Source organism: Aspergillus pseudotamarii (assembly GCF_009193445.1).
Source record: "Aspergillus pseudotamarii strain CBS 117625 unplaced genomic scaffold BDV38scaffold_13, whole genome shotgun sequence".
Taxonomy (NCBI): Eukaryota; Fungi; Ascomycota; class Eurotiomycetes; order Eurotiales; family Aspergillaceae; genus Aspergillus; species Aspergillus pseudotamarii.
This window is the reverse complement of record NW_022475027.1, coordinates 189,993-210,286: the sequence shown is the minus strand read 5'-3', so window position 1 is coordinate 210,286 and position 20,294 is coordinate 189,993. Positions and strand designations below refer to the sequence as shown.

The window sequence follows — 20,294 nt, the reverse complement described above, 5'->3', positions numbered from 1 at the left end:
AAAAAAAAAAAGAACTCGATTTCAGAATCTATGGTTGAGCCATGACTTGCAGGGCAGGTGATTGGCCAACAACCCGAACCTACCCCTCTGCCCTCACCGCCCACTCTTTTTAGAGGGCGGAGTTAGGATGGATTTAACCGTCACCAATTGCAGAAGGACCTAAGCTGAGTGTTCATACCAGACTCTCCGGAATAATACCTCCACTAATAGATGGTAATACGGAGTTGACCGGAATATGAAACCATACCAAACCCGTATCCCATTCAACTTCTATCATTACACCAGAGGTGAAGGAACAACACAAGGGCAACATCGCTCCACCTGTCGTGGCGGGGTTCTGTGTCCTATAGACAGACAGTGGGACTAACGGCGCTGTGAGATCACATCTTGTTTACCAATTTGAAATTAACATTACTTTCCCACTATGTACTATGCATGCGTGTGTATGTGCATGTGCATGTGCATTTATGTATATCTATGTATGATTATGTACCTGTACAAGCAAAACCTAGGTATGGATATCAAGTAGCAACCAAATCTAATCAATCAATACATGGAGCATGCATGACGCAGGCCGTTCGTTACTTGATAGTATAAAGGACACGAGGAGGTCACGACGATCCTAGGATCTTCCCGTATGCATCCTCCACTTCTTTTGCAATCTCTAATAATGTCACAATAATGATTTGATGAGTGACATTGGGCAGCTTATCGCGCTGAAGCCCAATCCACTCCAGCGGTGGGGTGGCCTCACCCATATCGCGGAGCTGCGGCGTCTCGATTACCGGCGGCTCCAGCGCAACATACGTGTACTTCGACTGTGGGACATTTACAACCGCTGTGATCTTTTCCTGCTGTTGATCCTTCTTGCCACCGCCACCTTCATTCAACCCACCCGTAATGCGCACCGCGGATGGCGGCAGGGGCTTTCCGAGCCTGGAGGTCAATGCCCGGGAATGGGACTCCCACATATCTCGGATAAAACTAATGCGCGAGTAGTTCCATCCCACATCGACTTTCCCTTCGAACGTGCTGCGGAAGATATAGTCGATTTGCTGGGTGCCGGCTTTTTGCCAGGTTTCCATTTGCGCCACGAGCCGAGGAACCTTTAGTATTGTGCCGCCGCTGGATGCCAGCACACGGTTGGCGATCTCACCGACAAGAAGCTCCTCAACCTCCGTAGGACCAGGCCGCATAATACCGGACAGTGCGATACGTAACTGGCCAAGTGTGAGTCCCAGCGCACTGTGTATTTTACCTTCCTGTAGCGATACATCAAAGCGAGCCTGCGCATCGTGTGCATCTAGCCTAAGCACATGGTTATCGAAGAAGGAGCTTGGGAAAACACCTATATTGACAGATTTGATAGTGACTGCAACACCTGTCTGCAAAGAGATTGGTGCCTTTTCCTCCTTGTCGTCTGCATCTTTGGTCACATCCTTCGCTGGCAAATCAGCTTTACCAGCGAAAACTGATGACCTTCGACGCATGTACCTTTCGACCTCACGCAATGCAGCTTCGTATGACGCCTGTTTGTCTTGTACTAGCCGTTGCCAGGCTTGATACAATGCAACAGTCTGTGATGCGGTCAAACTTGTACAGAAAACTTGCACTTGATCGCCCTCCAAAATGCTGAAGAGCCGCTGGTGTCCGTTACCCGACGCACTGGAGACATTGTACATCAAGAAGTCGAACATTGTGATATGTGCGATAATGAAAGGCTGATAATCAAAAGAGACCTTTGCTTGGAACAGGTTGAAGGATATCGAAGCCTGAATGAGTGGTGTCTTATTATGAAAATTGTCATCCGGCCATTGAATTGATGTCTGCACTTTGAACGTCTGGAGCTCGATCAGTCCGCTCATACGACCTTTGCTTTCAATTCCTGTGGCCTTGAAGCCAACACAGAGGGTCTGTTCTCGGTCAGACGTCTTCTTTGACGACAACCATAGATCGTTGATGGAAAACTGGGCTTTCCCAAGGGAGGAACCTAGATCAAGCTGGATTTCCAGTTTCTCAATTGCTATTGTTGTATTCCAAGGGAATACCGATGCCGATGCCACCTGTTGGTATCGCTGGACGATATATGCTTGTGTCTCGGCAGACTGTGGCGGGAAGGCTGGCTTCGTTTCGATATTGTCAGCTGCCGGCAACCATATTTCACGGAAGAGAAGAAAATCCTGAACTTGTTTGGCATTGAGAGCCACCTGCATCGGACTTATCCTAAGAACAGCCGATATACCTTTTGAATTGCCGAGGTGCTTGCTATTCATAAGAGACATGACCATCGAGTTCACTTCAAAACTCGCGGTCGATTCATTGGAGTACACATGCTTCACCGAAGCTTCTAGGGAATTGAAGGCCACGAGAAGTGCTAAGAATCGCCCATAGTCATCAGATTGTACCGTATTGATCGTCACATAGGCGGTATCAAAACTCGCGGTAGCTGCAACTCTAGCGATAGGTTGACAGCTCAAGCTGAACTCCTGCTTGCAGATTAGGAGGCCAACGTTCAATTTACACCTCCCTAGGATGGAGTCTTTAGCATCCATGTCGAGAGGGGCCTCCTGCATTAATTTCTGCGGCTGTAGCATCATTGCGCCAGACGGTCTTCTCTGCTTTTCTTGGCCCCCCATGACTTCTTTGACGGTATCAGTCATTTGCTTTAGTAATGGGACAAGGCTTGGATATAGGACGTTTGTAGAAGCATCGATCTTCAACTCTGCGTTAAGCCGTGGATCATCTTGGCCATTGTCCTCGAATTGCACTTTCAAGGCCACCCCAGGGGCCCTGAATGTTGCAGTGGCTACCGCATCCCCTTGAATGTATTGACCGTACTTTGCCTCGGACAGTCTGCTTCCTTTTAGAGTAGCTGTCAGCAGAGCCTGGTGGTCACCAGTATGTCTCCCTTGCAGAGACACAATTGCACCAGCGAAATCCACATCTACTAGCACGGAGCGGAACCGTTTGTTCCCGAAAAGTGCACGGGGTTTGGAGTTGTCATCAGATGACTTCGACACCAACGTAGAATTAGCCTCACGGATGATTCGGCTGGAAGCCGCAATGGAGTCTCTTATCATGCTTCCGGGCATTATAAAATCAGACGTGGCTCGTATATCAAGAGATTTTCCAGCTGCTTGAAAGGCCAGTCGAACTTCTTGGCCTGCTGAAGAATATGCCACATTGAAGACCAGCTCGGGTAATAAAGCCGAATTAAGAGAACGCTTTCGCCTATTACCTGAATATGGTACCATCTGCAGCTGCATGTCTTCGATACGTAGCTTTGCAGTATTGGTTCTCTTGTTGGATAGCTCCAGGCGCCTGATAGAGAAAACCAAATCATCAGGCTTACGTCCAGATATAGGCAGGGGAACGGTAGACATGTTCCAGCCAACCTGAATGAAGTTCAGGTCTAACGAAAACATAGCGCTGAACAAGTCCACCGAACGGGAGTCGTCATTGACCTGTATTCTCGGAACTCTCGGCACTGCATTGCCTCGTCTTCGTAATTTTTTGAAACGCCTGACCTCATGAGAAAGATCCAAAGTTTTGATGCGCTCTTGAAGGTGGGTTGCCATATCAACTACTAGCGCAGCAGTCTCAGGGAATAGTTCGACGTCGAATTGTTTACTGCTGAAATGGAATACACGTCTGGCCTCACCGTTCTCGCGTAACATCGAGGTGCCCTGGAGCTTAGCGTCGATGGCGAAATTACAATATGAGCGAGTGATTGTAGCCTCTTGTTTTCGTAGATCGAAGCTGATATTAGACGTGTCGACGTGAAATTCTGGGTATTCCATGGGCTGCCCTTGTTCCAGACCATTGTTGAGACGCATGCGTATCATTCCAAGGCTGATGTCCATGTCTGCTGAATACCTTTTCCCATTAATAGCAGGAGCACTGGCGTGGATCTTCGTGCCTGCCATTGTCATGCGCGCCTTATACAGTATGTTGTGACCATCGGAGGGTTCCTTTTGCCGTGGGGGTCCTTTATCCAGAGCAAGAGCATCGTTAAGGTGCAGTTGTAGAGTTTCTACATTTTGTTTAAGATCAGACATTAAGTGAGAGAACTCCGGTTTTGTTAGGGCTCCCAGAAGGCTTCGTACAGCGCTGGCCTCTAGTTGGATGAGTTCAATCGTAACATCAACCTCCATATCCATACGGACCGGCGACATGTTCGCAACAACTCGACCGTTGATAGGTGGTATCTCTAACACCGATAGAGGGTGCCATCCATTGCCGCTGTTGGACAGGAAAGTGTGCAAATTCCTTTTTAAGTCGAAATCTACTTCGACTTTGGACCCCATCGTTGGCACCATAGACGTGCGTGCCACTTCACCAGCAATAACGTATGTTAAGGACGGCAGGATGCAAAAACTGAGTCGGTAATCACCTAAGAACATAGCGATATGGAATTTGTTGCAGACCGACTTCCTTGCCTTTGAAATACCCTCACTCGATTGGTGAGCTGAGGGATTTATGTTGCTGGCAAGCCGATGAATATACCGAACTTCATCTTCTATCAGACGGTCCGCGATGTGCGCGAGGTTCAACGGGTCTTCTCTCATATCATATCGGAGTCTCTTGCTTGAACCAGCAATTTTCCACTCATTTTCCAGCTCTCCTTCTTTTTCGTTGGAGACACGCGAACAATACAAATGCGGATCACCAACCTTCCATGACATAATCACTTTAGAGAGATCCGATAACTCGGATGAGCACGCTTGTGCACTTATTAGTGCACTCAGACAGTCCGGACCCCCTATACCGTCTAGTTTCTGAACAACTGAGCTTCTCAAGCCCCGCCCGGTGAACGCAAGTTTTGCATTGATGCCATCAAGATTTATAGATCCAATATCAGCGCCAAGCACTACTTGCAGCTCGTTGGACTCCTTTGGCTCGGTACACGGACCTTGGGTTGATGTAGTAGATTCCAAGGTGACTGTAGACATTATCCGCAACAATCCTTCTACTAGCTCGAGAATCTCCCATCGCAGTCGGAGACTAATAGAAGAGCTGTAAGACTGCACAATCGTCAGGTTCGTTGGCCTTGCCTCATGTGGGTTTATTGATACAGCTGTCGACAGATTCTCAATCACGAAATCACTTTCCTTTGGTCCAGGATCAATAGAGAAGCGAAATAATTTCACGGTGGAAGAGAAGAATGCTGGTTCTGGTGCACTCTCTATCTTTGGTACGAAGGAACTCCATACTCTTTGCATGACGTAACTCTTCCCAACATGCGCCAGATCCCAAGCCCGCCATTCGTCAAAGCTGGAGAGAACAGTACTTCTAGCGTCCGGCGGTAATGAAAGGTCATTGTTAAGACATCTTGATGCCAAGTCTTCCTTCTTGTGAGAGGGCAGATTATTGTATACGTTACGAATCCGAGATATTATCTTCCAAGAATCGTGCTGTCGCAAGTGTGTAGGAGCAACTCTGAGCACATATGAGATCCGTGTAAGGAAAGCGGGATCAGGTATGTTCGCAGCTGGCTGAGTAAGGAAATGAATAAGAAGACGTAGACGTTTGTCCTCCAGGGATGAACTATGCTGTAGAGAAGAGGTAACTGAGTCAAACATCGTGGTCGTACGACGAACTAGATAGGCAAGATGCTCCACTGATTTTGTGAAAGTGACTGTGTCGAAAGCTCGAGCCTGGAAATTCGATTTTATCATAGGTTTTGTCACAAGCCAAAAGTTCATGTCACCAAAGAGACAAGTAAGTTCAGCCCTTTCTTGATATGCGTCAGCTCGAGTACCCTCGACGGATACTGAAAGACTCTCGGCGGCAGCATGAACGGTGGAGCTCTCTCTTATTCCCGCAAGAAGATCGCCTTTCTCTCTCTCAACTTTTGTCCTGATTTCTGTCTTCAAATGGGTGATCTCAACCCTATATTCATCCCGGAAACCTAATTCATATTTGCTGGGAGCTTCAGATAAGTTTACCAGCTTCACAAGTATGACCGGGGTTCGTATTGCAACGCTTGTCGATCTCTTTGGGTTTTTCAGTGACTTTTCGTAGCCTACAATGTCGGATATAACATCTTTCTGAAGTGAATCAATGATGTTAGTTGGGTGTCTGGCTTGCAGCCTTTCTATCAAGGTTGATAACATAAAAAGAAAGTCGGGAGTACAATTGCCTCGGACACCATTGGGTAGTACAATTGCGAAGTTAGTCTGGGTTGTCTTATCTTCTGCGAAAGGCGAGAACTGAGGATCGAACTTTGTCGCGAATAGGTCGTCTGGGCGGACATCATCACTGGGGCTGTGACGTGAGGGCAATTCTGAGGTATCTAGGCTGAGTTTATGTAGTGAGAAATCAGGCATGTCCCAGGGGTTTGACGAGTTCTGAAGAATGGTGGATGGATTCTTCTGCTCTTCAATCGAACGGTTATCCTGAGGGGGCCCTGGCGCTACCTGAAACGAGGTTTGGCGCTGTCCTTCTTCCGATACTGAGCTTGAGGTGTAGATTGTGCTACGGTCTCCTCTTCTGCGTCCGCGTCGCACACTTGACGCATCTGAGGAGACAAGGAAACCTTCAGAGCTTGCGTAACTGCTGCCATCCGAGAAAACACTTCTCTTTGCCGATATATGTCTCATATTCAAGTGTTTAATAACAGGTTCGGGCATAGCAGGTATAGCGATAGTCGGTAGCGTTAAGTCATCATCATTAAGGTGTGTTGATTCAGGATCGACTTCCTCCCAGTCAAATAACAGCCATGGGGTTCTCTGTGTCCTTTGATCATGTAATTTGATGTGCTCTTGCTGTAATCTTCGACTTTCCACAATGTCATTCCTTCGCTGAGCCATCCTCAAGTTGATCGTTGTCTCAAAGAGCGCTAAAGGAGTCACCTCAGGTCGGGTTTCACCCTCCAGTCGACCAACGAGTTCATGATCCACTGCAGCGATAACGAGCTCGGGGACGAGAAGGGCCATCCGTTTTGAAAACCTGGCATTTGCCCAGTCGTTAAATTTCGTTGTAACCGGCCCAGAGCTCAAAATCAAAGCCGTCTTGTCTAGGAGCACAGAGACATGAATCATACTGATCTTCGCTCTAAGAAACGTAACATCGTGGAGAGCAATGGGAAACAATGGAGGCAGAGCATTCTCCTCATTATCGAAAGAGAAGTCAAAGCTCTTCAATGCTGGGCCTAAACATGATATAAACTCCGTCGAGCATTCTCCGATAACTCGACCTAGCTTGAAATCCCAGTTGCAGACATACGTTGGCTCGGCAGGAGGGAGTCCAAACAAGCGATGGCCATGAACAGAAACTCCATCGACGAAAAGCTGAGAGTCGGATATTCTAGGGGGTTTGTCTGCAAGGTGGGACTCCAACCCGACTTTCAAAGGAGCAATTGAAAACTCCAGATCCATGTAGTAATTAGTAAATCGCAAGTCGATCTCCAAGGAAGCCGCAGTGAGTCTTAGACACTTCAGGCGGTCATATATGTTTTCTGGGAGCAGAGCACAGGGGCTATCAACAGTGACATGCACGATAACATCTAGATCATTCGACTTCCTATTAGGGTTGATTCCGTTATGGGACTCTGAAGGTTCCTTCGCATAGGCGAGATCCTGGAACTCTTCGAGAGTTTTGAAATGCATTTCTTCCCCGAAGTAATTCTCCTTGATTGTCATAAATGAACGAATCAAGAATCCAAACAAGTAAAGCTTAGGGGATAGACCCTCAATATTGAGGTATAAAGTGTCCGTCAACTCAGATGATGTAGAAAGGAAATAGCTGTAAGATCCATCAATGGACATGGTCTCTAGCGTGGCAGCCGATTTATCTTGCAAGAAAGTGTGAAGGGTATCCCACAACGGGCTCAAATAATCTATAGCAGCATCTTGAAGACAGACATTGAAGCTCACAGTATTCTGCTCTGGTTTATATCTGTTCAAAGGGATCAGAACGTCAGAGGTCAATCTCTCGCCCTTGATCACCAGTAGGCGGTTGTCATCCAAGTCAGATGGATTACTGATGATGTTCATGTCATTGACATTCACAAACAAACGTAGGTTTACAAAAGAAAGGCTCAGCTTGTAGATGAACGGCACGAATGTATAGTATTCTGCTGGAGGGCCGGATGCCCAATCGGCAACAAGATCCGTCAAGAGAAAGATGTGGTCACGTAAAAGAAACAACTCCATATCACGGCTTTCGACATCAAACTTCCATGTACGAAGATCATTCCAGGTAAGAGGGACTGAAAGATCGCATTTGATAAGCTGCTGAGGACACTGCCATAGCACTGCATGATTGACGCTTGATGACATTGTTGAGTCTCGAAGATCTAGAACAAGTTGATTGATATAGCCAAGTTTAGATGCCACCATATCCATACAGTAATTTATGGTCGAGTCGCCAGTCACGCGGAGAGAGAGCCACCCAAAAGGGCGAATCTCGGGGCCAACATGACCCTTATCACTCTCTGCAGCCCTAGACTGTCGCCTTCGCTGTTGCTTCTTCATTTTCGATGCGCCTCGTATTGCATCAGCGCGACCTTTCCACTGCCAGTCTTTGGAAGGTTCCCTTGTTGGAATACGCAGCGTTAGTTCATCGGTGGTCTCCAATCGCAGTTTAAAGACAGAATTCTGCCTCAAATCGCCCGTGGTTAAAGGCTCCGCCGGTTGGGAGTTTCGGTAGGAATTGGGGAAGAAGATGTTTTGCAAGCCAACACGTTCGCGATCAGCCCACGGTCCGTAATTAATAGTGCCTCCTTCGATTTTGACGTCAATGCCCCATTCTGGGGGTGGCGCACCATTGATATCCGGGGTTCCTTCTCGGGGCGGGGACTCCTGCGGCAATTCTTGGGCTTTAACACACCCAGGAATGTCCCAATAGTATGCTATAGTCATACTAGGGCTATCCAAGACTGTAGAAAATCTGGCATATTCGACAGAATTCCATTCTTCGTGATCATCCTGGCTGGTGTCATCTAAGTATCGCGAAAGACCAACCCAGCGAACATCGTGGCGAATATCGCCTTGGGTTCTCGGTCCCGCATCTTCGTGCTTTTCGGAAACATGAAACGATTCCACAGATGTCTGAAAGTATGGAATAAGGTCACGGATACTATGCCATACTCTGCGCTTTTGGAATTGATAGTTGAAGATCGTATCCCTTTTGCGCTTTGTCCCGAACTGGTCTTCCCGCGTGGAACTTAGTCCCCTTGCCGCAGAAAGCTGGTTCTGTTTGAAGTCTGGGTTTGGGCGCATCTGTACAACAGGGTGTATGAATTCAAAAGAGAATGATTGCCGATAAAGATCAAGTGGCCCAGCATCGCATACTTCGATTAATCCAGTCGCACCGTCAAAGGTTGTTGTCAGAACGGACCTGGTATTCTCATTACCGATCACGATAGCCCCTTTGTCACACACTAGCTTTACCGGCAGTAGTCGAAGCAGCCTCGAAAGCCCATCACCTACTTCTTGACTAGATCCTTCAACAATGTGAGAACCAATTGTTTCCCCGCCAGTTCTACTACGTCCCGGAGTATTGCGTGCCTGAGGAGATCTCGGAAGGGCGGTTTCGCTGACGGATGAATTCCTAGTTGAATTATCTTTCAGCTCAGCATCCAAAGAGCTGCTTCCAGGGTACTGTGGCTTAGTGAAGGTCGCTGGCTGTTCTGGGGGGTTGAAGCCTGCCAGGATACCGTCATAGGCCGGTGTCCTATTGTATATGAACCACTCGAGCCCGTAGACCTTGGCAGTAATACGACAAGGAAGTGAATCTGCGCTTTTCAATCCTCCTTGCTCCTTTAATCCACTCTCTCCGGCGCCATCATTATCCCCGTCCCCGACTGATCGCACATCATCCCTCGTTTCGTGTCCATTGGTGTTCAAGTCGTATAGAGATGTCCTCCTCACCGATCGCCTCCAATAACGCCATGTTATAAAGCCTCCGTGAACAAATATAGTCTCATTCACACCGTGGTATCGGACACCCTTGAAGAAGATCCGTCCCCCAAGCAAAGAAATCTGAAGTGCATTGATGTCGACATACGCGCGATAATAATGCCATGTGTAGGCGCGAATCCCGTACGAGAGAAGGGTTGCAAAGAGGCGATTAAAGTAAAGTAAGAAGAACAGCACTCTATCTATAATCAGCGACCTGCACTGGACTGCGCGGAGTTCGATGACCTTACAATATGCAGGAAACGACGAGTTCAAGGAAGAAGAACCTATACGGCCGTAAGCTACCAGTATACATGCATTTTACTGACACTTACACATTAAAGCTTGGATCTGGTGTCAAGCCGAAGGTTAACAAACTCGTGTTAGCCATCTTGCAATATCCCAAGATCTCTGATGGCCGCGAACATGGCGGCGCGGGACGATCAACCTTCTTTCAAGTTGAGTGCAGAAAGAGATACCAGTGAGATATTATACTGGTATGCTTATACTATGTCCCGTAGAGGGACACCAACGAACGGAAGACAATATACAACGCAAAAGGGTCAATTCATTTCAGCTAAGTAACTTTTTAGGGGTCAGCGGAGGTCGCGATAACGGAGTAAATCTAAATGCGGCGAGGCGCATATGCTTACGTCCTTAGGCGGTGTCACGGGCCCGCTGTAACTGAAACCGGTAGCTCCAATGATACTAGTAATATCAGCTTGGGGGTTGATCCTCCTAGTCCACACAACTTTTTCACAACGGCCTTCTTTCTGGTCATGCGAGTGCTTCCCTTGTCTATGGAGGAGCTCTAGGTGGCTTTTGACAATCTTCAGTTCATTGGACGGGGTATGATTTGGCTTTGTTCTTTTCGCTGCTTTTGTTAAGGTGCGGAATGCTTTACCGGTGGACGCAAACCTAAAAGTGCACGCGGTCGAGAACCGCGAGTCTTGTTGACACTAGTCACCATGTCATCCTCAGGAGGTACAGGCTCTAGCCTAGCGAAAGCTGTGGTGATCGTTTCTGGTGTCTCGTCCCTGGTGGCTTCACTTTTGTCGCTTCTGTGAGAGCACATCCTTCCCCGCACTATGCAACACCCGATATGATATCGCTTTTGCTAACATCTATTTGTCTTTTATCAAAAGGTCGATATGGCTACAAACGTACGGGCACCAATCTATTTGGTCATCTCAACCTTGCACTGATGTATAACGATAAGGAAAAACTATCGAAAACCCCTCCTCCAACGATATGTCGTTCGTATACTTCTGATGTCAGTTTTTGCTCAGTTGTGGAGGATCAGCGTTGAACTAAACATATCAGGGTTCCAATATATGCGGCTGCTTCCTGGACAAGCATCGTATCGCTGAAGGCGTCTCTTTGGTTGGATCCCATTCGCGATGTTTATGAGGTATAAACAGCGAGCTAGGCAGCTATGAACATTGCTGACGAGTCACGTTCAGGCCTTTACGATCTACACCTTCTTCCAGTTACTCATCAATTTTCTCGGGGGCGAGCGAGCATTGATCATCATGACCCACGGTCGTCCTCCCGTACAACATGCCTGGCCACTGAACCATTTCCTGCCGAAACTCGATATCTCCGATCCGCACACCTTCCTGGCCGTCAAGCGCGGTATCCTCCAGTATACCTGGCTAAAGCCAATCCTAGCTATCGTTTCTATCGTTATGAAAGCCACGGATAGCTACCAAGAGGGCTACTTGGGGTTAACCTCTGGTTACCTCTGGACAGGGATTGTGTATAATGTCAGCGTCACGATAAGTTTGTACTCGCTGGCGATGTTTTGGGTTTGCCTTCACCACGACCTAGCGCCATTCCGCCCCGTGCCAAAGTTCCTTTGTGTCAAACTCATTATCTTTGCCTCCTACTGGCAGGGTTTCTTCTTGTCCATCTTGCAGTGGCTCGGAGCTCTATCCAACGGTGTCGCGGGGTACACTCCTGACAACCTCGCCGCTGCAATCCAGGACTCCTTGATATGCTTTGAAATGCCTATATTCGCGATTACTCATTGGTATGCATTCTCTTGGCATGATTATGCTGACCCAACCATCTCATCCGCGCGGCTGCCAGTAATATATGCGCTGCGGGATGCCTTTGGCATCAGAGACCTAATCGAAGACACAAAGATGACGCTGCGAGGCGAGAATTATGCGTACAGGTTATTCGACTCTGGAGACCACATTATGGCCCACGCTGAGTCTGAGTCTCGGGTAAGACGGATGATGCACGGCATGCGATATGAGCGCGGAGGGAAGGGCAAGTACTGGATCCCCACGCCGGGTGAGATCAACAGTCGCACACCGTTACTTGGTGGCATCGAATCAAGTAGACGGGGCAGTATCGTGGACCGGTTCCGCTCGCCCAGTGATGTTGAGGAGTCAACACTAGACGAGGGAGATGAACAGCTGTTCACCAAGGCTCGAGCGCTCGAGTTTGGTGACTGGAATGTATGTAAACCAGTTCTGTATAATGAAATTTCATGCGCTAATATTGCCCAGTATCCAGTGATAACGGCAAATCAGGCGCCACAAAATCAGCGTTTAGCTACTCCATTCAGCTATCAAAATTCACAACCAGAAGTAGTGAAGAAGTCTCGCAAGCACCGAAAAGTGCGTGCGCCCAGCAGCGGAGAAACGCAACCGAAGGGTGATAGCACACCGAGCAAATCACGAAGGCAGCGTACTGAAAACCCGGCTCCTCTTCAGCGAGGCCCGAGCTCTCCTACTTCTCAAAATTCACACCGCAGCCAATTAGTTGATCTTGTAGTCGAAGATCGAGAAGCCGAAGAGAAAGAACGAGTTGAGCACCAAAGAATGACTGGCTCCGCGTTGCTAGAGCCAGAACATCGATATTTCCAGTAAGTGTTTGTTATTTGGAACCGCAGTCCTAGGGCTAATGTAACTCTAATTTCCAGGACTCCATCCGGCCACCCCTTCAACGAACAGTCTGAGATCACTCATCATGAGGGTCCTGGTTCCCCCAGTGAACGCGTAAGGCAACCGACCGAAAGAGACGAGGGCACGGACAACGATGACCCAAAGACGCCAGGGTGGTCGTATGAAGGGCTGGAGGAGAACGTTTGGGGTCAATAAAAGAGTTATTCTCACTACATATACGCATGGTTTGGGTTGGTTCATGTTTTACTTTCAATTTTCAGTGTATAGGTTTATTTTCTTCTCTAGCTTATTGTTATTTTATTATTTTTTTATTTTTTTTCCTTAACTTTTTGTTATTCTGCTTCTATCCCATCTTGTTTTGTTTTTGGGAACATAGGGGACGTTTCTTTTTTGGTGCCTGATGAAGTCATATAAATAGCACGAAACCAGATCCAAAGTAAGTTTAGGGTACAGACATCAACCACTGACAATGCACCACTGCTTTGGCAAGAGACCGGGTGAGACAGGTCAACTGCTTTGTGTGATAACATGGCACCATCCTGTCCAATGTTCGCACCAAGTGGAATTACACGTCATTTGGGGGTTTAAAGGCAGTGACTGGCGAAACGTGTTTCGACAGATGCACCTTCAATGCAAAAGCTCGATGGGGCAAATGGCAGTGCGTCCTTAGGCGCCCACTCTGGGTGCCTCAGGGAAGCCAACAGTTTAGCGGCGTGATAACCAACAAATCACATGCAGGTCAGCACGCCGCAGATCGACCGCTTCACACACGTTGTTGAGGAGGGGATCCAATCAAAGCAACGTGACGAGTCAGGAGACTATCCGTTTGGTCTGGTACCTCTTTGTCGCGTTTCTTTTGGTCTTATCAACCCAACTCATCATACTTTGACCGTCGCCCACAATGCATAAGCACAAAGGGACAGACCGAATCCGATTCGCTTCTGGTCCATATTATTACCACCGCGGGGTTGGTCACAAGGATTTCAGTGCTGCTTTATGCCAGCCACCTATGAGCTGATTGTTGTCCACCCGTTTGGGGTCCCTTTTTACATGGGGCGTTTTGCCCGGTGTGCCCTGTCTTTCCCTCCTGCATCTGATTCTTCCCCTTCTCTTTCTTTCCGTACGGTTGGGACCCCCACTGGATGATGGACCAACGACTTGGAAGCGCTGGCAGCTATGAAGCGGGCAATTGAGCAAGCAGCGTCGGTATGCGCTGGCTGGATCTCGTCCTGCTTGTTCTTCTGCCCGGGCTCTGGGGGCGATGACGAAAGCTTCCACCACCAACAGTCTCTGAAGCGAAAGAGTATGTCTACCTGCTTAACATATCGTATCCTGCAAAGTTAAAGGAAGTTGCTGAGCCTTCTCTTATCTTAGCGGTCGAGCGAGAGATGAAAGTATGTCATACGCAGCCTCATCTCGTTCCCCCGATGAAGCTCGCCGTCGACAGTGCTCTCCCCAGGCCAAGTCCGCCAGCCTGGGCATCGTCTACTCCATCACTGGAGCTGAATAGTAGGCTGCCGTGGCAAAGGTCCAAACGAGCGAGTCTTACTTTTAAGAGAAAGTCAAATACTCCTTTACGAATTAGTGGGCCCTCTGAATTCAGAACAGTCTCCAGCTTCGCAACTTCTCCCAGGGGATTCCATCCTGACAGTTTTATTCTCCCTTCTCCTGGACAGTTTCGACCCCTTGAGTTGAGCTTCGAAGCCTCCGGCGATAGATTACCAGATCTTCCTGAGTTTGATACATTTCAGGTAGAAGAAGAATGCCCAGTACTTACACGGCCTCCGCGCACTCTGAGAACCTCCGCTGATATCTCCCGTATATCCCGCGCCAAATCCCACCGACCTTCTTCTTTTCAATTGGTGCGGAAACCTGTCGGCTCTGGATCCCGGCGATCCTCTCTAGCTACTATGGAGCAGATCATGGATAAAAGAGTTCCTTTCAGTAACCCCTTGGTCCCTCACTTTTCTGCCCATTCACACGCAAATAATGATCTGACTGCAAGTCAACATCACTCTGGTTACACTAGTCTGGACTCAGTCAATGGTTGTGAATTGGTACTGTCGAAGCCGGAGCCTCCCAAAGAGCCACAAGCCAGCAGAGTCACTATACCCCCTAGGACTCCTACCAACATCAGCACCAACCTGCAGGACAGGCCATTGCCCCCTATCCCAGTGGAAGATTCTCCTTCATCAAGCACCACCCAACGACCCCCATCAACACCGACGGACACCCGACCACCCACCACTCCTTCCGAGAGTCGTAACCCTAACCCAGCAACAACAACACCCACCCGATCCGGCCGCGTCACCCAATGGCTCTTCCAGTCAAGCAACAAGGCCTCCCCCTTCTCTTCCTCCGTATCCCCTTGGAAGTCCACTTTCACCGACAAAAACCCCTTCCGCATCCGCTCTCGTACCCTCAGTGGTTCAACTATCACATCAAGTCTGACGAGCCTAACAGGGGGCTTCAAGACTACCCCATCTTTATCCAGCAATACTACAGCAATCACCCCAGCTCGTTCACACCACATTGATCCCCGTCTGGAAAAGGAGTTGGACGGGCCTATGTCCTTTTCTAGTCCCTATATAACTAAACAAGTTGATGAGCCCACCATCTACCCAACTATCTTCGAAGGTCAACAGCAGCATCAGCATCCGCAGAACGGATATGATGAACTCGATCACAATTACTACACGACGTATCGTCGGTCCGCGGTCGGTTTGGCTTTCTAAAGGGGATTGAGAGAGGCGAGAAACCTATTTGTGTATATAGCTTTCACTTTCACGCCGTCTTGACTAATCCTTTTTCTGGTATTGATTCGTCTGCTTATTATCATATACCTTCTTGTTTTCGATATTTGACCATGAACCACTCGTCTCTTTCCGTTTCAATTTATTTCTCTACCTATTCAACCTTGGCCAGTAGAACAGACGACAAAGTATTTCGCATAGATGTTACAAAAGAACACTTCGGAGTCTGAAGGATTCATCAATTGCACCAAAGGAAGCCGCGAAAGTTGGTCTATCCGAAACAGTCTGCTTCCTAAATGTGACTACGTATCACCATGATGATTCATTTGCCTCCCTTGGTAACAGTAAGCCATACGTTATAATCAGCCTAGGGCCCTCGAGTACTAACTGCACAGCATTTCTATTACAATATCGATTACCACATAGTAACTCCGCATAGAGAAGAACAACCAAGGCGCATCGGCCCGAGGATTTTCCTCCCAACCGGCCAAGGCGGTCAGGTGATTTATGCCAAAATATCTGCTTTTCTAGCGATACCGCTGACTGTCCCATCCTCCTAGCACGACAGCTCCATATCACTTCCTTCACCTGCAATTGCTCACTTTTTTCTTAAAAGCTCTCCCTTCACAATGTTCCAGCGCACCATCCTCAGACAGGCTCAAGCCGCCCGCTCTCTCCTTTCCGTCCGTTCGACGTCTTCAGCACCATCGGCGCTCCGCCGCACGTCACAATTCCAGCCGCAATCCCTCCGTCCACTTGCTCCTTTGCCTGGCTTGCGCAACTATTCCACAGAGAACAAGGCCGAAGAGGGCAAGCAGGAGAAGAATGAGAATGCTGAATCGGAGTCCCAGAGCCCCGAGGATGCCGTTCGTAAGGAGCTTGAAAAGAAGGAGAAGGAGGTTGTTGATTTGAAGGTAAGCTATCAATGATGCTTCTCATGTCTCGATTATCCCGAGCTATTTTATTTTATATACAAACCATTCTTCACATCCCTAACCTGCCACACAACAGGACAAGTATGTCCGCTCAGTCGCAGACTTCCTCAACCTCCAGGAGCGCACCAAGCGTGATATGGACAACGCGCGCAACTTCGCTATCCAACGCTTTGCCGTTGATCTCCTCGAGAGCATTGACAACTTCGACCGTGCCCTCCTGGCTGTGCCCGAGGCCAAGCTCAACTCCAACGAGCCTGAACACAAGGACATTAAGGATCTCGTCTCCGGTCTGAAAATGACTCAGAATATTTTGATGAACGCCCTCAAGAAGCACGGTCTGGAGAGGTTCGACCCAAGCGAGCCTGCTGAAGACGGCAAGACCCAGAAGTTCGACCCCAACATGCACGAGGCTACCTTCATGGCCAAGGCTGAGGGCAAGGAGAACGGTGAGATCATGTACACTCAGAGCAAGGGCTTCAGGCTGAACGGCCGTGTCTTGAGAGTAAGCACAACCCCCGCCCTATCATAGTAATCTCCATTGGTTCACTATATTAACGAGACACCTCTCCAGGCTGCCAAGGTCGGCGTTGTCAAGAACGACTAAATCAATCACCCATACAAGCATGTCGACTCCAATCTCCCCGAAACGCAACTTTACAATCTCTTATTCTACTTGTATAATATACCAAATATTTTTCATCATGGCGAGGAATAAACAATTGCGGTAATCCCAACCCTGATACCACGTCTTTTCTCTATGAATGCATGTGTATGATACACCCGTTATTTGTTTGCATACAATTGGAAGGGTTACGATCCGCCCTCCTTTCGTGTGTCTTTTTCTTTTCTTTTCTTTTTTTTTTCCGTGTTCATGTCTGGCGTTTGAACCTCACCTCTCACCTCTCATTATATTCACATTATACCTGTATTATACATGCAATGATCTGGTCTTGTCATTCTACAAAAAAAGGGTGGTCTAATTGGCAAATTTTTTTTGGATATGAGCTACTTGCACGGCATTGGATCCTGGGTTTTCCTTTCCTTTCCTTTCCTTGCTTGTTTGTTGGGCTGGGTCGTTTCGGTAACGGGTCATGATGATCTACATTAATAGATGATTGACTGGATCGGTCATTACTATCATTCTGTCTATCTTTCTTTTCCTTCGTCCATGGGTAATTTTAGACGGCGTTGTAGACTTTGATATGAACTATGCGGTGGAGTACTAGGTATGCCCCCGTTTCCTCGGCGGCGGCGATAGAAAGCACAACAGTTGTCTCAATTAACTATAGTTCAAGACTTTTCGCTCTAGGTCAATATCGCCGGATGATCTTTTATGTTCTTCCTATAGACATGGTATATATATATTTGATTCTTGAAATACTCTTATAGCTATATCTAAGGGCGTTCTCATCAAAACGAGGTGATGTTTTCTGTTTCAATTCTGATAAGAACAGTGCTAAACTGATCTTGTATCCAGTACCCTTTCACGCAGTCTATCAAAGGGCACGTCTCAATATATTGCATATATCCAAGCCACAAGAGTCCGGCCAGTTGAACTACTCGATTGAAATGATTTAAACCTTCACAAGAATAGCATATGCAACACACTCCTAGTCCATTATTTAATTCAAATAGGCAGCAGGCTAACATCGAACTTAAAGTCGAGACAGAAATTTTATTTTCGAGATACTGTACAGATAAAGACACACTGGGGACCAATCATAAAATAACCGTGGGATATTATACAAGGATCCGTACCACATGACACACATTCCGATTAAATCGATTACCTCAACTGAACACCCAGCAAGCCAACGAGTTTCTCCCTCACTTGATCATGGAGATCATTAGTCTCTTCGTTCGTCAACGTGCGTTCCAGACTGCGGTAATTGATCCGGTAGCACATGCTCTTCTTGCCCGTCTTCGGGTGCGTAAATTCATCAATAAGACGGACGTCTTCGACCAGATCGCCTCCAACGCCACGGACGATCTCCATGATATCGTTTTCGTGGACTGGCACCGCGCCGCCGGCAGCGCTACCGCCGCTAGCGGACGCAGAAGGAAGCCAGAAGGCGACATCCTTGTAGCAGGCAGGATGTTTGGAGAAGGGCTCGAAGCGGGAGATATGGCCCGCCTTGAACTGGGAGAGGAAGCGCTCATCGCGGGACCAGAAGAGTCGGATGTCTGGGATGTTGAAGAGGAGCATGGCGATGCGCTCGAGGCCAAGACCAAAGGCCCATCCGATACGATTGGGCACGTCGGAGTTGATCAGTAGCTCTTGCTTGATGACACCGCAGCCTAGGATCTCGAGCCAGTCGCCTTGCCAGAAGACTTCGAGTTCCCAGGACGGGCTGGTGAAGGGGAAATAAGCTTCCACCCAGCGGACCTTTAGTGGTTCCTGTTCGCTGGAGTCGCTGCCGTTGGCGGCGGCGGCGGCTTTGCTAGCTTCGGTGAAGATCTTGATCACCATTCGCTCGAGAGAGCGTTTGAGGTGCGCTGCGATGGCCTCGACCTCCTCCGCGCTGTGGTGCTCTGCTTGGAGTGGGTTGCGCTCTGCGTGGATGGTGGGATTCGGGTCTTCGACGGCGACGTCGTGAGTCGGGATGCGGTTGAGATCGTCCGTGATCCTGGCGGCCGTTTCCTTCGCAGCCTTTAATGGCTCAATGTCGGGTCGTTTCCACAACATGGCACCCTCCATTTGATGGAAAACGGGGTAGTGGCTGCGATCAATAGCATCCCGGCGATAGACGTCCGCGACAACGGTGTACCCAACCTCTTCGGGACGTGATTTCTCATTTCGGTTGATCTGTTGAAAGTATGCTTGCTGGTGCGCGCTGGTATGTGTTCTCAACACTGTCTTCTCATTGACATAGTAGGTATCCGTGCGGCTACGACCGGGATGATCCAGCGGGAAACCGAGGACATCGAAATTCTGCGCGGTCGTAACAACGGGACTCTTCTCGTGGTAGTTTCCGTACACGGGAGCCGGGAACTGACTTTCGATTAGCTTCCGGGTAATGGCGAGGGGGTGGTTCTCGTCGAGGTAGAGACGCCTTCCGACGTGGGAGAGGATCGTATCGGGAGTGTTGGTCCATTGGTCTGTGGGGTAAGATTTATCTTCAATTGTTAAAGATGGCTTCTTGATGGAGACCCGAGGATCCGGCTTCTGATCCGGGTTCGTAGATTCTTGGGTTCTCAGAGCTGGTGTTGAGCTCCAGGCTCTGCGGAGAGGGTCCGAGATGTGCGAGACATGCGAGAACGGAATGCGCACGTTCCTGCCGATTGCCCACCTGCTGCTGGTGGCGCGCAGCGCCCTGCCTGTGGCCAAGAGGCGCATGTCGATGCAAAATTTACCCCCGAATGGAGCAGTGGAATTAGTTACGAGGGTGGGAGCAGGTGAAGTTGGATGACTTATGCCGATGCGGAATCAATACAAAACATTCCGGGTCGGGGAAATTAGTCGCCGACGGGATTGTACATACTATATAAGCAGTCCATGCACGACTGGGCGTGTCAATACACTTCAAGATGTGCCTACTCGTATTTGGAATGGTCACGCCTATTGGGGGTGAGACAGAAAAAGGAGAGCTGGCTAAATTGAGAACTAATGACAAACCCATACACCACGAAATGCCTTCCAGTCATCCACTAACCCGAGAACCAGAATATAAACACCGAATAAACCATCCTCAGTTAAGGTTCCGAAAAGAAGTCACAGAAAGAATAGAAATGGTCAAGCAACGCGTCTATCGCTTTTGCCTCGCTTTCGCCAGTCAATGCAGAAGA

The 20,294-nt window shown here is 48.5% G+C and overlaps 5 protein-coding genes across 5 annotated transcripts; 3 read left to right on the top strand and 2 right to left on the bottom strand.

The window, feature by feature from the left end:
* Positions 1 to 428: 428 nt before the first annotated feature.
* Positions 429 to 10,484, bottom strand: BDV38DRAFT_35166 (putative fermentation associated protein (Csf1)). The gene is made up of 3 exons (XM_032063211.1): positions 10,238 to 10,484; positions 10,154 to 10,189; positions 429 to 10,101 (listed from the first exon to the last, which is right to left on the bottom strand). Exons 1-3 carry the CDS (start codon positions 10,291 to 10,293, stop codon positions 612 to 614), a joined length of 9,582 nt encoding a protein of 3,193 aa, XP_031916052.1. The 5' UTR covers positions 10,294 to 10,484; the 3' UTR covers positions 429 to 611.
* A 950-nt stretch (positions 10,485 to 11,434) lies between these two features.
* BDV38DRAFT_269398 (OSTA/TMEM184 family protein) lies at positions 11,435 to 13,015 on the top strand (the record flags this gene model as incomplete). Its single annotated transcript, XM_032056964.1, has 3 exons — positions 11,435 to 12,370; positions 12,422 to 12,780; positions 12,838 to 13,015. The coding sequence occupies 3 exons, from the start codon at positions 11,435 to 11,437 to the stop codon at positions 13,013 to 13,015; spliced, it is 1,473 nt and encodes a 490-aa protein (XP_031916051.1).
* Positions 13,016 to 14,247: 1,232 nt separating this feature from the next.
* On the top strand, positions 14,248 to 15,555 carry BDV38DRAFT_269397 (uncharacterized protein; the record flags this gene model as incomplete). Its single annotated transcript, XM_032056963.1, has 1 exon — positions 14,248 to 15,555. One exon carries the CDS (start codon positions 14,248 to 14,250, stop codon positions 15,553 to 15,555), a length of 1,308 nt encoding a protein of 435 aa, XP_031916050.1.
* Positions 15,556 to 15,879: 324 nt separating this feature from the next.
* On the top strand, positions 15,880 to 17,193 carry grpE (mitochondrial nucleotide exchange factor MGE1). The gene is made up of 3 exons (XM_032063210.1): positions 15,880 to 16,487; positions 16,585 to 17,010; positions 17,080 to 17,193. Exons 1-3 carry the CDS (start codon positions 16,203 to 16,205, stop codon positions 17,110 to 17,112), a joined length of 744 nt encoding a protein of 247 aa, XP_031916049.1. The 5' UTR covers positions 15,880 to 16,202; the 3' UTR covers positions 17,113 to 17,193.
* A 755-nt stretch (positions 17,194 to 17,948) lies between these two features.
* On the bottom strand, positions 17,949 to 20,195 carry BDV38DRAFT_34723 (phenylalanine--tRNA ligase). The gene has a single exon (XM_032063208.1). The coding sequence runs from the start codon at positions 19,843 to 19,845 to the stop codon at positions 18,295 to 18,297; it is 1,551 nt and encodes a 516-aa protein (XP_031916048.1). The 5' UTR covers positions 19,846 to 20,195; the 3' UTR covers positions 17,949 to 18,294.
* Positions 20,196 to 20,294: the final 99 nt, after the last annotated feature.